We start from the raw sequence: 21,267 nt of genomic DNA on the forward strand, positions 1-21,267 counted from the left end.
AAAAATGTGTAATGGTAGCCAGCTCACACTTAAAAACCCAGAGAGATAAAATGGAAAGTATTGTGTGGGAGCTTTACTTGGTCCAGCTTTAAAACTTATTCAAAGGTAACTCTTCAAAAGCTTTAAGAAGTTAAGGTATTTTTGATACATAGGAATTCAATTGAGAATAAAACTATTATCATTTCTTTATTTCTGTTAATGAAAATAGTTCAACTAAAGCAACTTGATTGGTATACCCAATTTTATACACTGATTTACATTTTCTTGCAGTGGCTTGCTGTAATGTTTTATACACCAATCATTTCGTCAAGTGGCACTGTAATAAACATTAACTTCCCCCCTTCGGTTATAGTATTTGTCACTTTCTATTTTGCCATGTTATTATCTTCTGAGGTTCTGTTTTTCAGAGAGAATACACTGTCAGGATCTTTCAGTAGCAACAATAACAAAACCCTCGCACCTTCTGAAAGTGGAATGAAATCTTTTGCATTTGGCAGGTAAATATGCCATGCGAGACCTGGTCAACCGGCTTCCTGGCGGCACTGGCCCCAGTGTGCTGTCCGATGAGACCATGGCCGCCATCTGCTGTGCTCTGCACGAGGTCACCAGCAAAAACATGGAGAACGCCAAAGCCCTGGCCGACTCAGGGGGAATAGAGAAGCTGGTGAATATAACCAAGGGAAGAGGAGACAGGCAAGTGCAAGGAGATGAGGAACGAGGCTCTTCTTACTCGGATTGTCCTGTGATAAGGGCCTTTGAGAAGGAAATTGCTATTGGAAAGGATTTATTTCTGCATTTCTTACAGTCTCCACCAATGAAAACCTGTTTTGTAGAGAAGGGGCATTTGCAGCCAGGTGGCCCCTTTTCTGATATTTACTTGGTTCTAACATCCCTACATTCGCTTTGTCTCTAAAGCCATGTTTGCCTTTGCTGACCCTGGAAGAATCAGAAATGCTATGATGAGGAATATCTGAGGGCACCTTCCCTCTCACCTTTGACTACCCGGGCTCTAGGGCCTGTTGTGCAAGAACATCTTATTGAATCCTCAGTTCTGGGACTGAGGTGCCAGTCACCTGACACTCCCAGGTGCCCAAAAAGGATTAAAATTACTGCTCTGCATCAGAGCCTGCTGTGTGGCCTCAGGATGTGCCCAGGGCTGGGATCATACATTTCCCTTTTCTTCTGGGTGATACCTAATTGATGAAGCAGCAGAAGAAGGGATTAGGGAATTGGTGGCAAAAATGGAAGGTTTTCGGTTTTGGTTTGTTGGTTGGTTTTTGGTTTTTTGGTTTTTTGGTTTTTTGTTTTTGTGGGGTTTTTTTTGTTTTTTTGTTTTGTTTTTTGTCACAGAGCTATAGCAGTTTATAGCAGTTGACTATAAATTTGCCTTAGTATCAGATCAAAGAATCCTTCAAGGAAGTGGGATATAGAGCTGTTCAAAGCCTTCTCAATACACAGGACTATAGCCACCTAATCCATAAAATGGCACCTGTCTCCCCACTCTCCACCCCCTACCCCTGCTCTGTTCTCCTTCACAGCACTGATGAACCCTTGCCTGATATGCTATTTAGTGTTTCCTCTAAAGGCCTCTGACTCCCCGAGTAGCAGGGACTTTGTCTTTTCTTCACTGCTGTACCCTCTACATGTAGAACAAAACCTGACCTATGAGAGATGCTCGGTCAGTATTTATTACTTGGCTGAGTGACAGTGCTGAAACTCACATTATTTCTTGTAATGTAATACTTTTGTAGGAATTTCTAAAATAGAAGAATAATGTAGCAAGACAAGTTCTCGTTCCCCTCAAGTCACACCTATCAACATTAACCACATTTCCTTTCAGTCCTTTTTTCTTCTGTATCTTTTTAATCTCATTAGTAATAAATGCACACACACCTTTTTATTTCAGAGGAAATGAAATGTTACAGATAAAGCTAAGGTAATCATAATCACTTCTTGTGCTCTTAAAATTTCATTAAAGGGCCTTCATTTGTGAAAGGCGTAAGAAGAAGCTAGAGAGATTCTGAACTGGTGCCAGAACCTTTGTATATTTTTAAAAAAAACCCTCATCCAGTGTAATCTCTTTTCAAAACAAGAGACTCAGAAAGTCCTGGATCAGCTCAGGTTGGCCTCTGAACACACGCTGATCTTCGATTAGGAGTCATTCACCAAGTTCACTGCCCACCTGCTATGTACTACAGCAGCAAGATCACACAACAACCCCTACCCCATGGTAGCTTATGTTCCTGGGGGACATAGATGAAGTACCAGTGAGTAAGAAACACCACCTGTCAGATGCAGATGGAGCAAATAATAAAATCAGGAAAGGTGGTAAAAAGGAAGGGAAGGACCTCACGTGTGGTGGACAGTGGAAAGCTAGTGGGAACAGAGCAAGTCAGGAGGAGCTGGGGGGAGGAAACGTAACCAGAAATATAGGACCCTGTGGGTCAGCGTAAGGACTTAGATTTACTCTGTGGAAAACTGAAAGCCACTGGAGACTGTTCAGCAGTGGAGGGACATGGTCTGACTTCCCTTAAAGGGGTCACTGTGACTTGACAAATCTTCCCTTCTACCAAGTAGAGACTAATGATGTCAACAATTGTAGCAGTGAAGAAGCGGTTGATTCTGACATGGTTGAAAGAGTCCATGGAATTTGCTGAGGGATCAGATGAGCAGCAGGAGAGGAGGAAAATGTCAAAGACCCCAAGGTCTTTGGCAAAAAAGACAATGGGATGAAATTGCAGTCACCAAAGTGAAGCAGCCTGCAGAAGCAGATTTTTTAGGGAAGACCAGGTGTTTGTTTTGGACAAGTGACATTTGAGACCTCTATTAGATATCCATGTATGGTCAGCAGTAGAATATACTTGAGTTCAGGATAGATGTCCAAGCTACATATATAAATTTGGGAGTCAGTGTATAAATGGCATATTTAGAAAAGTGAAATAGGCTAAGATGAATAAGGAAGAAAAATGTAGATGGAGAACCAAAGAGGTTTCAGGGCTCATAGCTAGAGGCCAAGGAGCCAGCAAAACATCTCAAGAATGAGGAACCAGAGCATACAGAAGAGGGTGTGCAGGAAGCCGAGGGAGGAGGTGTGTCAAGGGTGAGCACATGTCAGGTGCTCCTACTCAGCCAGGGAGGATGAGGACTGAGACTTGTCCAGTTGAACACTACTGAAGTCACACATTTCCGAGAAGATGAGAAATTGGAGGAGCAGAATTAGAGTTATGAAAATATGTAACTCTTCTTTTTTAAAGAAATAGAAAATTTAGAATAGCTTTGAGGGGGTTGGTCTGAACTGGTTCTAGCCTTGACTCAATGAGGAACATTGATAAGGAGTCTTAGAGGGGCACCTAGGTGGCTCAGTGAGTTAAAGCCTCTGCCTTCGGCTCAGGTCATGATCCCAGGATCCTGGGATTGAGCCCCACAGCGGGCTCTCTGCTCAGCGGGGAGCCTGCTTCCTCCTCTCTCTCTCTTTCTGCCTGCCTCTCTGCCTACTTGTAATCTCTGTCAAATAAATAAATCTTTTAAAAGAGGTGTGGGGAGTCTTGGATGGGAGGTGGTAGTGGAGATGGATGCAGAAATGCCCAACCTCTAGGAACAGACTGTGCCACCCCTGAACTTGGCAATACTTTGTCCTTGCTGAAGCCCTTGGAATCACTGCAACCCATATCCTGTTGTTTGGAGCAGAGAGCATACTTCCAGTCTGCTCACCTTGCTACTCCTCCCTTTCATGAGAGTTTAACTGAGAAGATAAGGAGAGGAAATCAGATTTTAGATCCTGTGATACACACTTGAAGTCAAATTTTTAGTGCGGAAATGAATTCTCAAGAAGTATTCCATTATCCTTCCAGCTGACTCCCCAAGCACTGATCCACCCCCTGGTGTGGTGTCTGGAGCCTGTGTTGAGGCAGGAAGCTACACTTCCCGCTGAGGCCACTGAGTTAGGGGAGCAGCTCCCGAGGTGAAAAGCAGTGACTCATGGCCAGCAGTGCTTGAACAAAAGGCCAATATTCAGCAAATGTCTTCAGAGAGGAGAATTTACAACCAACCCTGTTTTCCACATTGAACATTAGGGCACAGGTGTACATTTGTTAATGTAGAGGCATAAATGATAAGGCAATGCAGGTGTTTATATAAAGCCCTATTTATGGGAAAACAGATTAACTCGGAGGGTCCTCTGACCCTCAGGTTTCGTGGTCGTGGTTGCTTTCATCCCAAAGCACCAGCAAGGTCAGCTCCTTGGGAGATACAAGGGGAGGCTAGGGGCTGACACCCGAAAGAGGCCTCCAGCTCAGAGAGTCACTGCTTATCCCAGTCACAGCCTCTCACCACAGACTTGACTGCCTGAGAGCCTCACTTCAGTCCTTGCCACCCTGGCTGGCCCTGAACTTGCCCAACTCCCAGGTACACCGGATCCCTTGGTTATGTTTTCCAGCAGCGGCCCCTGTGCCCTCTGGTCCTTGGAGAGATGGCCTCTTGGCCGCTGTTTTGCAGCCTGAATCTCTGCAAGTGAGCCTGAGGCTGTGCCGCCCACGTTCATTAACATCTTCGCTGTCTCCCTAGATCATCTCTGAAAGTGGTGAAGGCAGCAGCCCAGGTCTTGAATACATTATGGCAATATCGGGACCTCCGGAGCATTTATAAAAAGGTAACTTACAAGAATAGCTCTGGCATAATTAGCATTCATCAGAGCACACATTCATAGTCATTTATTGTAATGAAATGTCATTATTCATTTTGAGAGGTTTCTTTTTCTCTTTTAACTCCACAGGATGGGTGGAATCAGAACCATTTTATTACACCTGTGTCAACGTTAGAGCGAGACCGATTCAAATCACATCCTTCCTTGTCTACCACCAACCAACAGATGTCACCCATCATTCAGTCAGGTCAGTAGGCAAACTCCACTCCTTCGCGGGAACATTTGTGTGACAGATGTCATTTTCCAGCCAAAGAAGACTGAACGTAGACCATTAAGCCTGTCACCTCCAAACACTTAGGAGGTGTATTTGCTTTTCAATCCAAGAGCCTTCTTTGGGAATTACATGCCACTGGAAACCACAGACCCACTTTCCTCCTTCCATTTTAAGTTTATGCAAGTTTACACGTAAATGTATCCCGAGGCCCTCTACCCCATTTCCCCCAAGGTTCTGCTTCACTAGGTTTGAGAAGGGGCTGGGGACTCCATGTTTGACAGGCCAGGTGATGTGGATGCTGGAGTGGAGGAGTAGACTTCGAGAACCACTAGTTAGACTTGAAAACAGCTGCCCTACCTGCCCACTGGCCATACGTTTGGAATCTCCTCCAAAGTGATCTTTTAGTTTTCTTGGTGAGAACTCTTAGAAACAGAGTCCTTTAGACATGATCTTCATACCAGCATTTGGGGGAGCCACAATCTTCTGCACCTTCCTCCTTCCCAGTTAAACCTCCATCCCCTGGCTGTATTCCAGGACTGCCTCCCCACCCACCCCCAGATCCAGGGCTGATGGCAACAGGCCCTACAGGTGGGTTTGCAGGAATTCCCTTTGATGTGTAAATTGGGAATCTTGGCAACCACACTACCTACTTCTTAGTGCCTAATTTAGTAGAAAGAATGTTCTGAGACTCAGACTGGTGGGGAGAAGGGGTTGTTATTTTTTTTAAGATTTGAGAGAGAGAGAGGGAGGGAGAAAGTTGGGCTGGGGTTAGAGTTAGAGGGAGAACTGGGACTCCATCCCCAGGACACTAAGATCATGACCTGAGCCAAAGGCAGAGGCTTAACGGCCCAGGAGCCCCCAGACTGTTTTTTATATGTAAGGGCAGAATATTACTGCCAAGACAAGTTCTATAAATTTAATTCCTAACTAAATGAAATAGGAAAAGTAATAAAGACCTTTTTTATTTGGCTTTAAATCCCCCATTCTGACATATAAATATTATCTGTTGTATTCAACTGTGCTACTGCTGGCAGTCTTACTTCTCATGTGGACAAATGTGACCAAAAAGACAAATATAGGACTGGCGGTTCTTGCCACATAATTGGACATCTCCACTTGTATGAGGAATTTTTTTTTTTAATTATCTGTGCCTGCTGCGTATGGTGTATATTTTTATCTTAGTTTTTAAATTTTGAGTTGTTTTCTTCAAAGAGACTTATGCTTGGTTTTTGACATCCTTGCTGAGCTCCCAGGTGTAGCCTGAGGCTGTCTTCTTTTACAAAAAAGCTCAGAATCCTTTAGGAACTTAGAAATAGGGGTGTCAGGGGAAACAAGAGATTTGGCTGCTTAACAAAAGGCATATGTAGTATAGGCAAAAGAATAATTTCAGACTGATGAGGGCGTAGTTACTAAGCAATGAACCTATTTTGAGGACCTCATATGTACACACTGGACAGTGCTGATGAGCCCGTCCAAGTTCCTAGGTACCTGTTTGGATTCTGTTTCAGAGGTAAGATATAATTCATACTTGTTGCTCCATTTATTCTAAGGGCTAATCCTCCTATCTCTCAGCACTAACCTGATGCCTTGCTAATGTACTTGTGGAAAGTAGGTGGGCACGTTCTTTGTCCTCTTACCTTCCAGAAAGTAAGCAAGGTGAGTAGCACACAGACACTGCCTGTGCACACCCACCTTTGTTGAACACACAGTAACCCTGTGTCAGTGAAGGGACCTTTTAGAGAAAATATTTCAGTGTCAGTCTGCCTCTGAAAGCATCAAGGCCTGCAGAACCCCTGGCTGCAAGGCTTGGGGGTGGGGGGCATCTGCTTTCCAGTGGGTCAAGTGAGCAAGTGACCACTTTTTTTTAGAATTAACTTCCGTGCAAGCCAGAGGACTTTTTAATGAGAAAAAAATAGTGTGATGCTTTCCTTCTGTGTAGAAATGTTCAAAAGGAGACCTATGGGTAGATACTTATTATTAAATGTTTGGCTCTAACTGGGATAAAAAAAATGTCTGGTCTTTTGCAAGGCTCGTCTTGTTAGCACTGTGAACTTCTTGAGAAACCAGTCTTACTGAGTTTACAAAATTTCCCTGACAGCTGATCACCATAAAAAGAACTATAAATTTTATGGGCTGGGCACTTATACTCAAACACATTTCAAGATGCAGATATTTTTGAAATAACTAAAAAAATCAAAATATGCCATAAAACACCTATTTACTGAAGAGCTGTCCATAAAGGATAATAGATGGGTGTTTTACAAGCAACAGCACTGAGATCATAAAATAGCAAATGGAACTCTTATATGGCTAATAAGTTATTCTCCCACAATTGTAAAGACCGACTGGAGTCTTGGAGGCCCACCATTGAGAAGGCTGCACGGCTTGGGCCCTGCGCCCCTAACCAGGCAGCCCGCACCTCAGCTCTTGCGGCAGCTCTGGGAGGGCCATGCTGGCTCCAGGTCTCTCAGCAGCAGGCCTGGGGGTCCTTCCCAGGCTTTAGCGCTGGCTGCTCTTCAACGCACAGTATCTCTGAGAGCTGATTTTCAGTACCAGCTGCGTGGCATTTCTAATTGCTGACCTTTATTTTTCCAGAGAGGATTTTGCAGAGACACTGACAGTCTGCTTTCTCTTTCTTCTCCTTTCTCTCTCCCTCCTCCTCTGCCTCTCCCTTCAGTCGGCAGCACCTCCTCCTCACCAGCACTGTTAGGAATCAGAGACCCTCGCTCTGAATACGATAGGACCCAGCCACCTATGCAGTATTACAATAGCCAAGGGGATGCCACACATAAAGGCCTATACCCTGGTAAGACGCCAGCTGGGTGTGTGATAGACTATCTTGAAAAGCCACTCATTTCCAGGCACCCTGCCAGTGGCCTGGGAAGTAGCCCTTGCCTGTATTGAGACGGTCCTCCAGCAGCTGACCCCATTCTAGTCTCTCCATTTCCTGCTTCCGGGGTTGTTGTCTTTTCCGCTTGTTTTAAGGAAAACAAGTTAAGGTAGTGGCCTACTGACCACAAATAAAAAGAGCACCGCTTCCAAGAGAGATGGTTTCTGTTTGTCCCCCAGTGCAGTCCCTTCGCTCTGCTCCCGCCCTGTCCTTGCAGTGTCTCCCTGTGTTTCCCCTGTGTCAGAACTCTGCATTCCGGAATGCTTTGCAAGGCTGCATCTCCTAGACTGGCGCATCTCTTAAATTCAAATCTGAGAATGGAGATCAATTTCATTTACATTTTCATGGAAAAGAGTTTGAATGAATAACAAAATGTATAATGTGATTCTTCCCGCGGTGATTATATTTTAAGAATAACAAAAATAATGTTGCATAGTATTCATATTTTTATGTCATTCAGAAAGCTGGGCATCTAATTTATGTAAAGGATGCCAGCCCGAAGAGTTACCAAGATTTCATATTGTCCCCATTCTCAACTCTCTGGCAAATTATAACTACTCTAGAGCTTTCAAATACGGGTGTGACTGAGCTACCACAAAAGAATACTCTTTCCTCCAAAAAAAAAAAAAAAAAAAAAAAAACCTATTTATTAAAAAGAAATGAAAGCTGGTGGCAACTTAACAACTGCTGGGGGAGCCGTCTCAGTTGTGCTGTTGTCTTTGAAATTGTGATTTCACAGGACTGTTTACTAATCGACGATTGTTACTATGGCAATTAATAGCTCAGAAAATTGCAGATGCTACATCTCAAACACCAAGCTCTTTGCAAAGGAAATGCACAAACTGAAGTGCATTGTTGCTTCAGATTTGCAGCAGCCTGCTTTATTTTAAAGATCGCCTCTTTAGCCTGCATGCCCTTCTGTATCTTTTTTGCTTGCTTCAATAAACTAATTTGCCTCAAGTATGTTTCATTTTCCTCATTAAAAAAAAAAATCTTTGCTAGCCCTAACAGTACTAGAATGGTAGCCAGTGACATCATCGGGAGTCTGTTGTGGACTCTTGAACAAGATAGCCATCTGATTATCAGATTCTTGTTTTAAAATGTACTTAAAGATGGCAGACACAAGACTGTGCCCCCATGTGGCCAGACTGCTTAGAACACGCCTGTGCCTGCTCCTTTCGGGACCCAGGACTTTGGATCCTATCTGTTCTGAAGGCAGGGAGCTTGTTCTAATATGTTTCCCTTACCCCATCTGACCCAGTGCTCTATCTCAGAGCCCTGGAAAAGCGATGTCCATTGGCTCAAGGAGCAAGGCCTGGTTCAGAGACAGCCAGGGAAATCTTCACAGGTATGCACAGCTCCCCACAGTGACCAGAGGTTGAGAAGGCAACCTTTTTGGATTGATACTGCTTTTTGGTGAAACACACACGTGACTTATCTTTGCCATATCCATTATCCCCTAACAGCCCTAAGGTGAGCAGCTGCCAGGCTAGATCTGGGGAACTCAGACGGCTGCCTGTCCAGGTCTCCGCTGGTATTGGGAAAGGCAGGCCCTGTCAGGGACTGCACCAGCCCTAGTGCAGGAAGCCCACACAGCCTAATGGCCCGGAGTAATGAGCATTAGTTTTAATTTCATAAAATATTTTCTTACAGGCTCCAGCAAACCTTCACCAATTTACATCAGTTCCTATTCCTCACCAGCAAGAGAACAAAATAGACGGCTACAGGTGAATTTGCAGTATCATTTTTACAGAAGGCCGATTAGCAGGGATCAACACCGTAAGGGGTCCGCGTCGGTTGACCTACCAGAGCTGGCCCAACACAGCAGGGGCCAAGGAGCTTTCCCTGGGGATCTTTGCTCCTCAGAAGCTCATCTGTGGTTTAAGCAAAGCACTTCCACAGTAGCCTCATGTGCTTGAGTACTCAAATCCATGCTGCTGAGACCACCATTGCCACTGATGGGAACCACCTGAGAAGTCTTTAATACGTATTCTTTGCCCAACAATCTCCTTTTCCCACTCCTTTTTTCTGTTAACCTCCAAATTCTCTTCCATCCTCTGGGTTGAAAAAGGTGGTAAGCACACTTCATTCTCTCATCTCACTGTTCTTTTTTGTACATCTCATTTCCCATCTTCATGACTCCCTCCATATCCAAGCATCTGTGGTTTGAAAACACTTGAGTCAGTGGCCAGGTCTCCATTAATCTCAGAAGTCCAAGGGGATTCAGCCCTACTGGGGTGGACCCCATTCTCCATCAGAGTGGGAACTAATGGTTGTGGCATCCAAGCTCTGCTTTCACAGGGCCTAAAATTTTTATCGGTCCTTTTTTTTTTTTAAGATTTTATTTATTTATTTGACAGAGATCACAAGTTGGCAGTGAGAGAGGGGTGGAAGCAGGCTCCCTGCTGAGCATAGAGCCTGATTCAGGGATCAATCCCAGGACCCTGGGATCATGACCTGAGCAGAGGCTTTAACCCACTGAGCCACCCAGGCACCCCTATATCAGTCCTTCGTGATGCCATACTCACATAGGTTATCTGATCTCTCCTTTTACCTTCCAAGAATACAAAAGCAGCTAGGGTTTTCCAAACAACCCTGCATCCTGAACTTCAGATAAGGATACTCAAAAGACCTCCCTCCATTTCATCATTTTTTCTCTGTAGATGGAAAAAAAAAGAACTTCCCAAATTATTCATAATTTATCCTATAGTTTTTAAGTCAGGAGAAAAAAAAAAATCTTAAAATCATAACTAACTTAAAAAGGGAATTTAGCTCTGAAATGCTTTTAATGTTAGAATGAATTTAGTTTCAGAACATGATGTTTATATGTACATGGTGAATTTGTTACATCTTACTAAGTGGGGGGTTTGGGGCATGATCAAGAGGGAAAACAGACATTAAGAGCCATGACAGTTTTTCTCCAAACATATTTGAAGAAATTAATGTGAGGTCAGAGATGAGATAAGGTAACACAAAAGGAAATTAGGGGAGGGTACCCTGAGGTGGATGCCCACATGGATTTCACCTTGCTTTCTTACAAATCTATTAATCCTGACATGGGGAAGGTGTTTCCTTTAGACCTATTTGCTCACGTGTCTCTCCCAATTTTATTATCCTGCTGCCCAGAGATTGCTTACTCCTTTAACAATACCTCACATTTCTTTTAAAACTGAGGGATGGACTCAATCTTCATCTCTGAGGTAAATGTTTTAAAGGATGGTTCTGTACATACACAACTATCTGAAGCATGAATATCTAATCTACAGTCAAATTCATGATGTACTACTCATGGTTCCCTGTGTCAAAGCAAAAATCAAGGCTATCCTTTCATTGGGCATGCCCAGGTAACAGACCGCTCCACAGCAGAGCACAGAACTGGACCTCTAAGGGGGAAAGAGGTAGCAAGGGGCCATCTTGGGCTCTCCAGACACACCAGCTTCTAGAGGCCCTAGAACAGGACTTGAGCAAACTCTGCCAGCCCACTTGTAAACATAGTTTAAAATCCTTACACTCTAATAGTAAATATACAGCGTGTACCAGAAAGAACTCTGAATCATATATGCACAAATATTAAATACTGCTTTAAAAATATGAAGCAGGAAACCCACATTAATTTCCCTTAAACACATATTTCCAAAAATTGCTTTCATTTATTTGCTTTTTTATTTCATCAACAGCATCAACAGCTGTACTATAGTCAAGATGACTCCAACAGAAAGAACTTTGACGCATACAGATTGTATTTGCAGTCTCCTCATAGCTATGAAGATCCTTATTTTGATGACCGAGTTCACTTTCCAGCTTCTTCTGATTATTCAACACAGTATGGACTGAAATCGACCACAAATTATGTAGACTTTTATTCCACAAAACGACCTTCTTATAGGGCAGAACAGTACCCAGGGTCCCCAGACTCGTGGGTGTAGCATCAAGATGCTCGATAGAGGAACTCTTCTTTCTAACCTTGTTTGGATTGAAATGAAAAATCCGTCTTGCTGATTTGCTGATGAAATGTGAAAGTGAAATGGAAGGACTGAGTGAAGAGCATATTTTTTTTTCTTTTTTGAGGAATTATCAGGGAGTAAGGAAACCTTTGGGAGAGAGGACTTTCTAAGCTCTATTTAGGTGTTAGATCTAATTACTTGTAGATTCTGTAGTCGGGTGAAGGTGTGGGCGATGTGATGAGAGGTTTGAGAAATGGGTGAAATGAGTTGGGGGATGTGTAGGTCAAATCAAATTAAAGATGATTTTTTTAATGTGAATAAAGTTATGTTCTGATAGTTTGTACAGAAAAAAATAATAAAATGGATGCCCTTCATGTTTTATTGCTATTACTAAATGTCAAGATTGTATGCTATTATGTCTTGTAAATTTCTTTTGTTGGTGTAAATATGGAAATGCCACATTGGTTAAGTGCCATCATTTGTAATGCAGTGTGTCATTTGAAAAGAGATTTGAAGAAAACTGACAGCTTAAAAAACAAATGGGAAACCCAAGGAGTTGTTAGCAATGAAAAACAAATTATAACATCCTTTGTTTTCAAAATGAATAGTGTACCTTTGAAGCACAAAGTCCAGTCTGGTATAGAAGCGCCATGCCCATTCCCTGCCTTTTTCATAGGACACTTCACTGCCATTTTCTATGCACATGAAAGAAAAATAAATGTGGAAATTTCATCCTTGGAAATTTGTTCCCTGTTCTTTTTTTATTTTCTGTGTATAATATGGAAAAGCACATTCTATAAATGTGAACCTAACTGCATGTTGGAAATAGCTTAAATATATCTGAGTATTATGGACTTTCCTAGTTTTATACACTTTATGAGAGGGACCATACCAAAGAATGAAACTATGAAATTTCTTCATCTTTATCTACCTTAATATTTTTATTTGGAGGAATCTGTTTTGAATCTAATGTACTTGTCTTTTTTTTTTTTTTTTTCTTTTTTTTTTGTCTTCAGACTGCTGTATGTATTTAACACAGCTTTTCACCTGAATGAAATTACATCTGGTAAGACAAGCCCTAACTAAACTGATAATGACTCCTTTTGGCAGTTTTTTTTTTTTTAAAGAACTCAATAACTAGGTAAAAATAACGTTTGGGCACTTAATTAGCTAACACCAATGCAGGAAACTAAAACAAATTCTAAATAATTATTTTGCTGAATGATCCCATGAGACAATAATCCCTGGATTAGAGAGAGAGTGGAGGAAGCCCCACATCCATGAAAGGGGTTCCAATAACCAAGAAGCATTATTTGTAAGCTTTTTCTCCATTTGTCGAGACGAGGGGCATAAGCCCCAGGAGGCCTCCTAAGTCGTACAGTTTCTACCCTGGATCTTACATGGCAAACAGCCCATATGGCAAGTCAAACCCAGAGCTGTTGACTAAGCTCAGTATATCCTGCAAATGATGTATAAATCCTAGGTTAGAACATGTGCTTATATTTGTGAGTATGTGGAAGGAGATCTAGGAGAAAAATGCTTTCTCTTGTTGATGAACTGCAGCCCAAGATTAGAATCCAAAGTGAAATGGAAATCCAAATACAAACAAATATTCCTAAAGTCTGTCAGTGGGGGAGTTTCTGACGTGCATGCCTTCCGAAATGACCCACAGTAAGACTGCCCAGCTGCCCCAGGCCTCGCATACCCTGGCAGATTTCAGCGAACAGCCCTCTAGATGGCAGACACTGCCAGACTTTCCCAAGGAAATGGCATTAAAACTTTTGAGATATCTAGGTAGCCATCTGTGCTTTGAATCACTGACTTCCTTGAACCTGACATCTTCATGTCTGGGTTGAAGGCCCTCTCTCGAGGAGTCAGGAATACAACAGAATCTATAGCTGGCATAAGCTAAGTGACAGTAACTGACTATTGCTTTTAGTGACCTCATTTATCTTTGGGTAACTTAGTGGACCCAGGTCCCTAACTTTGACAGGGAGCATTTCAGAAAACATCCAAATTTGGGTTACAAAGAACTCCTCACTTGGGCATCAACCCGGACCTCCTAATGGGCCAGAAAGAGACCTGTGGGTGAGGAATGGGCAGAAGATCAGATGCCCTATAAGGCTCCTTCCTTATGACTAGAGATAAGAAGCTATGGACAGAGCCTGAAAGATACAAAACTGTATCACTGATCAAAAAGCTAATCCAACTCTCCCTTCCAAAGTGTAAGAATAAACAAGCTCTGCTATAATCAAGTTGACTTCTTTTTTAAAGTCTCACTCCTTGAGATCATGACTCAAGCCAAAGGCAGACACTTGGCTAACTGAGCCACCCAGGTGCCCCCAAAGTTGACTGCATTGCTGCCCTTCCGTTACAAGATAGCATGCAGAATTCAGCCCCCAGGAAGAGGTCTGTGGTTCTGCTCAGTGCAGTTTCACTTGCATCCCTCAAGGTCAGAGCTGAACTGAGCCAATGTTGGAGAGCTAGACCAGTGTGTCTTTACCCTGACTGCACTTTAGAACCACTTGGGCAGCTTTCACAACTAGGAGGGCCTTATCCTGACTAATCAAAAGCACAAGAAATGGGGTCCCGGCACCAGTATTTTTGAAAAGTTCCCTAGATGACTGTCATGTGCAGTCAAGGTGAAAGCCACTTGGCCCACATGCCATTATCCTCTACCTTCCTGTGACCTGACATTTTCGTTGTCAGAATTTCAGGTGTGGAGTTTGCCTGGAAAAGTGACGGAGATACTGTTACTTTTGATACAGTTATGGAGTATCATAACTGTGGAGTATCATAATTTATGGAGTATCATAAAGTGACAGAGATACTGTTACTTTTGATACAGTTATGGAGTACCATAACTGATTTTAAATGTGAAATGTGAGAGGTGAGGTTTTCTTTCTTGCCAGAGTATGTTATCTTTTGCTTATGCACTATTTAAAGTTATGTCTTTTCAAGCCCAAGGATGTTTCATGAGTATCAGAAATGTTGACCTTACAGACCCATTAATCCAATAATTAATCCCTGGCCAATATTTGGTTGTCCACATGACTAATTATTGCAGTGAAATACCAATAGTTCACTTCCTCGAGCACACACTGTGTGCTCTAAGTATTACATATATTATCATTTATCCTTTATAGTAACTGCATGAAATCTGTACTAATATCCCATTTTACAGATCCTAAAGCACCCATGGAGCGACTTGCTGAAAATGACACAGTCTGTAAGTGGCCAAGGCCAGATTAGTACCACGGTCTATCTTTACTACGACACCAGTGTTTTTAAAATTCAGTCATTTGAGTTCCAACTGAGCTATTAGTTAATGAAAAATGTTCATATTTGTCTTTAATTTTCCAAAGGAAACTCTATCCCTGAAGGAAAAACCATCACCTGCCATACCTAAAAAGTCACCATAAAAATGAACACTTAATTACTAAACACACAAATTTCCAGGGACCACCAGAATTCACTGTCCGCCACAACTAGTATTACATGCACCATGTTTTGGGAAACTTGGGTCCTGATCAGTCTTGGTGTGTATGACAGTTTAGGTGGGCTGAGAACTCTCAGTCATGCCTCTGAATATAGGCCCATTGAAATAAAATCCTCCACAAGATAACCCTTTTGTTGGGGGGCCTCAGTAATACATTTAAAGCATCACAGATCTAAATCCACTGGATGGTGATATTATTTCTATGATCAAATCAGATTATAAGGAAAAAAATATTCGTAAACTTGGCCCCTGCTGTTCACTTCACTAGATTTTTTAAAAGTTGTTTATAACAGCATTATTCATAATAGGCAAAAACTGGAAACAACCCAAATCTCCAACAGGAGAAGAGAGAATGATACATTTATGTAATAGAATACTAGTCAGAACTTAAAAAGAATAGCCACAGATACTTACAAGAATGGATGATCCTATTTCAATACCAGATAAAACTTATCTATGCTGGTAGAAGTCAGAACCATTATTGCCTCTGTGGGTGGGTACTGACTACAGAACTTTTGGAGATGATGGAAATGTTCTATATCTTGATTGGGGGGGTGCTCTTACACAGGTATATACATTTATCAAAAGTCATGAAAATGTTCACCTAAGATCTGTGCATTTTACCACATATAAGGTTTATTCCAATTTAAAAAGTTATTAACATTTGTCTTAAAAGGCACTAAGGAAATATGTGATGACATTATCTGAGACTTAGTTTTATGACTTAGAATCAGAGTGATTACAGAGTTGAGAAAAATCTGTTTATAAATTTTAAACCTTCCAAAATTATCTACTTAAGATGTGCTGTTAGAGATGTTCAGGGAGAAGATGTGAACACCAACTGACTTGAGAGCTGGACCTAAGCAATCAGAGGCCCCCGATCCCCTTCCCAAACATCCTTAGAAGAAGCATTCTGCTTGCCTTCACCACCCTAGAAGCTGCTGCAAGGACACAGCCTTGAGATAGTAATATGGCATTGAGGCCATCTGAATGGCATATGTTACTAAACTCAGTTAAGGCTTCTATATAAACTTTAAAGATTCTGGTGGGCAGGTGCAGAGATCCGCTCATTTTGTCACCACCCAAGACAAGCCTCACAAATTCTCTTGCTTATTAAATCTGTCACCTACATATCTGGATGGTCCGCCTCTTCAGTCTCTCCTGGCCCTCCATCTACAGAGGACCGTTTGCAGACCAAAAAGCAGTTTCTCAAACAAAAGACTGTAGTACAAAATTCTTTGTAGTATATACACAAAGTCTATTTAAAGGCTGACAGCTCACCAAAGTTAAATTTAAGCAGAAATCTAGAAAATACATATTTGAAAAGCACTGTATGGGAATGTCTTTTGAATGAGCTATGCTTATACAGATTTACATGTGTGTTGACAAGAAAGTAAGTTGAGAAGTAAAACAGGCTCATATTTAAACATGTTGCCAAGAGAGAGAAGTGTGTCACCCCTTTTACCTAATGATCCAAAGAGAGGTGTAAATAAATACCTCATCCACCTCAGTGCCTCCCAAGGCATAGGGAAGGAGTGTGGGGAGAATATCCTTTCAGCAAGGTACCAGGGAGGTGTTAGCAGCAAAACAAACAGGTCAGTGAAATCAGAGGCAGAGCAGCTAATGGGACTTTTAACTCGACAAATGCAGAGCAGACTTTGAATCCAAAAGGATCTTTGCTGTAGGTCAAGGAAATCCTTGCTAGAGAAGTAGAGAACAGTCTTACTCTTAATTAGAATGCCTCTGGGGAGGGAGCTGGAAAAGAACAAAGGATACAAACCATGTTTGGAATTCTCTAGCCGATTTCCATCCTGATGGATAGCTGCCCTTTGCTAGCCTGTGCCAAGGAATGGACTCAGCCTCAGAGAGCTATGTGCAGCCCTGAACGGCCATCCCTACACGGTAACAATTCACCACTGGTACTTGTCAATTCTGCCTCACTTTATTATTTTTTTAAAATTAATTTATTTATTTTCAGCATAACAGTATTCATTATTTTTTTCACCACACCCCGTGCTCCATGCAATCCATGCCCTCTATAATACCCACCACCTGGTACCCCAACCTCCCACCCCCCCGCCACTTCAAACCCCTCAGATTGTTTTTCAGAGTCCATAGTCTCTCATGATTCACCTCCCCTTCCGATTTACCCCAACTCCCTTCTCCTCTCTAACTCCCCATGTCCTCCATGCTATTTGTTATGCTCCACAAATAAGTGAAACCATATGATAATTGACTCTCTCTGCTTGACTTATTTCACTCAGCATAATCTCTTCGAGTCCCGTCCATGTTGCTACGAAAGTTGGGTATTCATCCTTTCTGATGCCTCACTTTAGAAGACCATGACTTTTGTCTCCAGTTTCACTCACCCTTGTGATGGCAGTTTGCTGTTATTCATCTGCCTGATGGCTTGGCTTGCTGTCTTGATGAATGCACTTATTCAGGACAATCCTTCAAGGCTGTAGAGACAAAAAAGAAATTATTAGCAAGCAAATTATGACTTGAATTGTATCTGTTTTAGTGCCATTCCCTGTTTTATGTCAGCAGCTTTGCTGGAAGCAGCTGGCATGTCCCATAAGTGGCTGTTTGTGCCTATTGCTGTTGCCTAATTCTAACTCAAAATCACTAAAAAGCATTTTGTGCTATCATAATTGTCTGCATGAGCCATAACTAGCTCTTTCATTATTAAAGCCCATCCAATGGTTGGGGAAATTTTGATAAAGACTTCAGAATACAATGGACTATTTAACCCTCCATTCACAACCCAGTGATTCCAGAGCTGACCAAGGCACTACCTTGTAAAATACAACTAAACACAACTTGTGCTGGGTCAAAGGTGTAATTCTGAGCTCAATGGGAAAATACCCGATTCTTCCCTCAAAAATCCCCTATAACTGTTCATTTGCTCCCCCAGAGGAAACACCCCTGAAATTTGCCTTCATTTGCTGGCAATAAAATGTAACATGTTGAGCTTTGGCCTTGATGAGCTGCCATCCACTGCGTACTAATCTAATAAAATGACTTCAGGGAGGGTGACATCCCTCTAGCATCTCTCTTCAGAGTTCTTCAGAGACAGTGGCTGTCCCAGCCCAATGCAAGGAACTCTCTTTCCTTCCCAGGTATGAGAATGAGTAGAATGAGGTATGCCCAGCTTCCTGAGAACTAGAGGAAAAAATTCAATCCAGATGGGCTCCAGGATGGAAATACCATCATAGGAGGAGATCTGGCCATTATAGAGATGGCTGTGCTGTGAGGAATGTATTTCAAGATTTTACAAAAATATTTTCTGAAGACAAACCAGGAAGCACATTCTATAGCTAAGTGATTAAAATATTTACACGTCCACCAACATCACTGCAATTATGTCTAGACTTAGTAACCTGTATGATCATTCTTGTCTGTAAACTGTGGTCAAAAGATAATGGTGTGTTTATTCAGTTTACAAATAATTAGGTGCCTCCTTTTTCATTTTTCTCTCATGTGCCATACTTTTTAATTGTTTCTTTGATAATTAACTCTTCTATAAAGAAAAACTATCAACAGAAATGTGAGGTGGTACTGAAACTCTTCAAGCCTATAATTATAAAACATCTTAATTGGAGAAAAGCTGGTCCAATACCACTTGAAATTACTAATATTGTCCTCCAAGGCCACATCACTGAGTCATAGTGGCGATGTATTATCACTAGGGAATTATACTTGACTGGTAATAACAAAGTGTCCAAAATTGTGGCTTCAACAAGATGAGTTACAGGTTTTGGGTTTTCTCTCCTTCACATATTGGAATGAACATAGAAAAACAGACCAATACTAGGATGGTGGCTCTAAAATGTCCTCTTGGACCCAGGTTCCATCGTATTCTCTGGGCACGGGCCTCATCTTTATGGCTTCCCAGCTGACGCCTGAATCTCCAGCCATCACATCTTCATTCTTTAACAAGGAGAAAGGAGTAGGAAAGTTGAACCTGCCAACTAAATCATTCTCTTAAAAGACCTTTCCTCACCCCTACATCTTATTTTTACCTGGGCTCATTGCCATCTCTACCCATGCAGGGGTTCTGTTTATAAGGAAAATGAGGAGATGGATAAGGGAAAGTCACAATCAGTCTCTGTGTAGGATTCAGATGATTCTATGAGGTGATGCTTACCCTTCCATTATTTTGGTTCCTATGAATGTAAGCCCCATGCCAGAGACCTGTGTTGTATTAATTCCGTGCTTGGGGAGAAGCCATAGTACCCATCCCTCCTTAGACTTGAAAGATAACCAAAAGTGGATGAAATTTCTCAGGTTCAGGTTGTCCCCAGCAGGTCAGGTTCAATTTACTATTCCATCTCCTAGCTTAGAAGTTAACCATCAAAAGCCAGTTACCATCAGTAATCTGTGGTCAGAAACCCCGCCCTCATTATGACTTCTAGTCTCCAAGGGGCAAAGCCATGGGTGTCCACAAAAGCACCTCAGGAGTCAATGGAGAAGGACTATGGACCCATCTCCCCACTGTATCAATAGCAGCCCACCATGAGCAGTTTCTATACCATATGTCCATGTAAGATTATATTAACAAAATTTCTCCAGTAAAACCAAACAAAGTAGTAATAGCCATTGCACAGTCCATGACTGACCTTAGGCAACTGGCTGGAGACCTATAGCTCTGTGTGCTCCTGACTGAAGCCTGGTAGACTCACAACAGCAGCCACCTTCTTCAGGTGAGTCACTTTAACTCATTATGAGTCTGTGGAGTATTCTCATACAATGACCTAGGCATCTTGGAAAAACCTAAAGGCTTATGAGGCTGCCATTACCTCAAGAACTTGAGCCTCACTGAACCCATCAAGTCTGAGTTGAGCTGTCAAGGAAAGTCTCAGAGAGCAAAAGGGACTCAAGCTGAACTTCAGATTAATTCTAAGCAAAGGTGTCAGGAAATAAATACGATTGGCAGGGGGTTAAGGAGAAAATCAGCTGAACTCAGGACAAGAAGAAGGTCAAGCAAAAGAAAAAGAAACAACAGCGAGTTTCTCTCACTGATTTTGAGTAAAAACAAACCTTAGAATAAACCTTTGCTGAATGTTTACTGGTGTCAAAGACTGTGCTAGTGCCTTATCCACATTATCCCATTTAATCTTCTTTTAAATATTTTATTTATTTATTTGACAGACAGAAATCACAAGTAGGCAGAGAGGCGGGCAGAGAGAGGGGGGAGGCAGGCTCCCTGCTAAGCAGAGAGCCCGATGTGGGGCTCTATCCCAGGACCCTGGGATCATGACCTGAGCTGAAAGCAGAGGCTTTAACCCACTGAGCCACCCAGGTGCCCCTATCCCATTTAATCTTACAACAGTCCTAAGATAGACTATAAGAGAAAAAACTGTCCTAAGAAATGGAGAGTAAGTGTTCAAGCTCACATCAGTCGAAGACTGTAACTTAGATCTGTTGGATTTTGGAGCCCCTTTAGCCGTTTGGGTCTCGGAGGAGACCAGAAGGCTCCAACCTTCACATACTCTGTGTTTATGCTAAAGTAAACCCATGTGACAATCTCTCTCAGAATCAGGAACATCCTTCCTAGTCCTACTAGCTCCTGGGCCAAATTAGGCTCAAAGAATGCAAACTAGTTTTAATGTTTGCCTGGGCAAACATACCTAGGAAAACACCTTATTTGCTCAAATCAAAGTTGATGTTTTTAAAACTACAGAAAACTACAAAGTGGCCTGTTCACAAACTATGCTGTGAGTCTCCCCAGATGGGCAGCAAAAGACCTCGAAGATCAAAGGAACCCAAGAGAGCATCCCACCCTCCCCCAGCTCTGCCCCTGCCTGGGCCAGCCCATTGCCTCCAGCTCAGCCTGAACAGGCAACTCAGCTGGAGCTGAGGCCTGGGCTGGAGGTGGGGGTCAGGCCAGCAGTTCCGCCTGGGAAAAGTTTAGGAGGCTCAAAGGGAGCCTAACTCTGTGGAAAAAGACCTTCCTGAACAATGGTCACTCACAGCCCTGCAAGTCTAAACAGGGAACTATGGACATTCTGGTAAACC

At 42.3% G+C, this 21,267-nt stretch overlaps 1 protein-coding gene and 1 long non-coding RNA gene across 10 annotated transcripts in view; one reads left to right on the forward strand and one right to left on the reverse strand.

Annotated features, from left to right (window-relative positions):
• The window catches only part of PKP4 (plakophilin 4), a 244,260-nt gene extending 231,768 nt beyond the window's left edge, over positions 1 to 12,492 (forward strand). For 4 of the 8 annotated variants that reach the window (XM_032355643.1, XM_032355644.1, XM_032355645.1 and 1 more), the window contains exons 17-22: positions 498 to 693; positions 4,564 to 4,648; positions 4,772 to 4,889; positions 7,594 to 7,722; positions 9,460 to 9,533; positions 11,484 to 11,732. In XM_032355643.1, the coding sequence (XP_032211534.1) occupies positions 498 to 693; positions 4,564 to 4,648; positions 4,772 to 4,889; positions 7,594 to 7,722; positions 9,460 to 9,533; positions 11,484 to 11,732 (851 nt within the window). Of the gene's footprint in view, positions 1 to 497; positions 694 to 4,563; positions 4,649 to 4,771; positions 4,890 to 7,593; positions 7,723 to 9,459; positions 9,534 to 11,483 lie in introns of all 8 variants that reach the window. The other 4 variants (XM_032355642.1, XM_032355648.1, XM_032355646.1 and 1 more) reach the window with 4 other exon arrangements.
• Positions 9,526 to 19,573, reverse strand: LOC116597650. Of its 2 annotated transcripts, XR_004288718.1 has the most exons (5): positions 19,272 to 19,573; positions 19,055 to 19,179; positions 17,619 to 17,708; positions 10,335 to 10,463; positions 9,527 to 9,965 (listed from the first exon to the last, which is right to left on the reverse strand). It is a non-coding gene; the product is annotated as an uncharacterized LOC116597650 (long non-coding RNA). The 2 variants fall into 2 exon arrangements; XR_004288717.1 differs by lacking the exon at positions 10,335 to 10,463 and having other exon boundaries at positions 9,526 to 9,965.
• Positions 19,574 to 21,267: the final 1,694 nt, after the last annotated feature.

The sequence above is a fragment of the Mustela erminea genome, chromosome 8 (assembly GCF_009829155.1).
Source record: "Mustela erminea isolate mMusErm1 chromosome 8, mMusErm1.Pri, whole genome shotgun sequence".
NCBI lineage: Eukaryota > Metazoa > Chordata > Mammalia > Carnivora > Mustelidae > Mustela > Mustela erminea.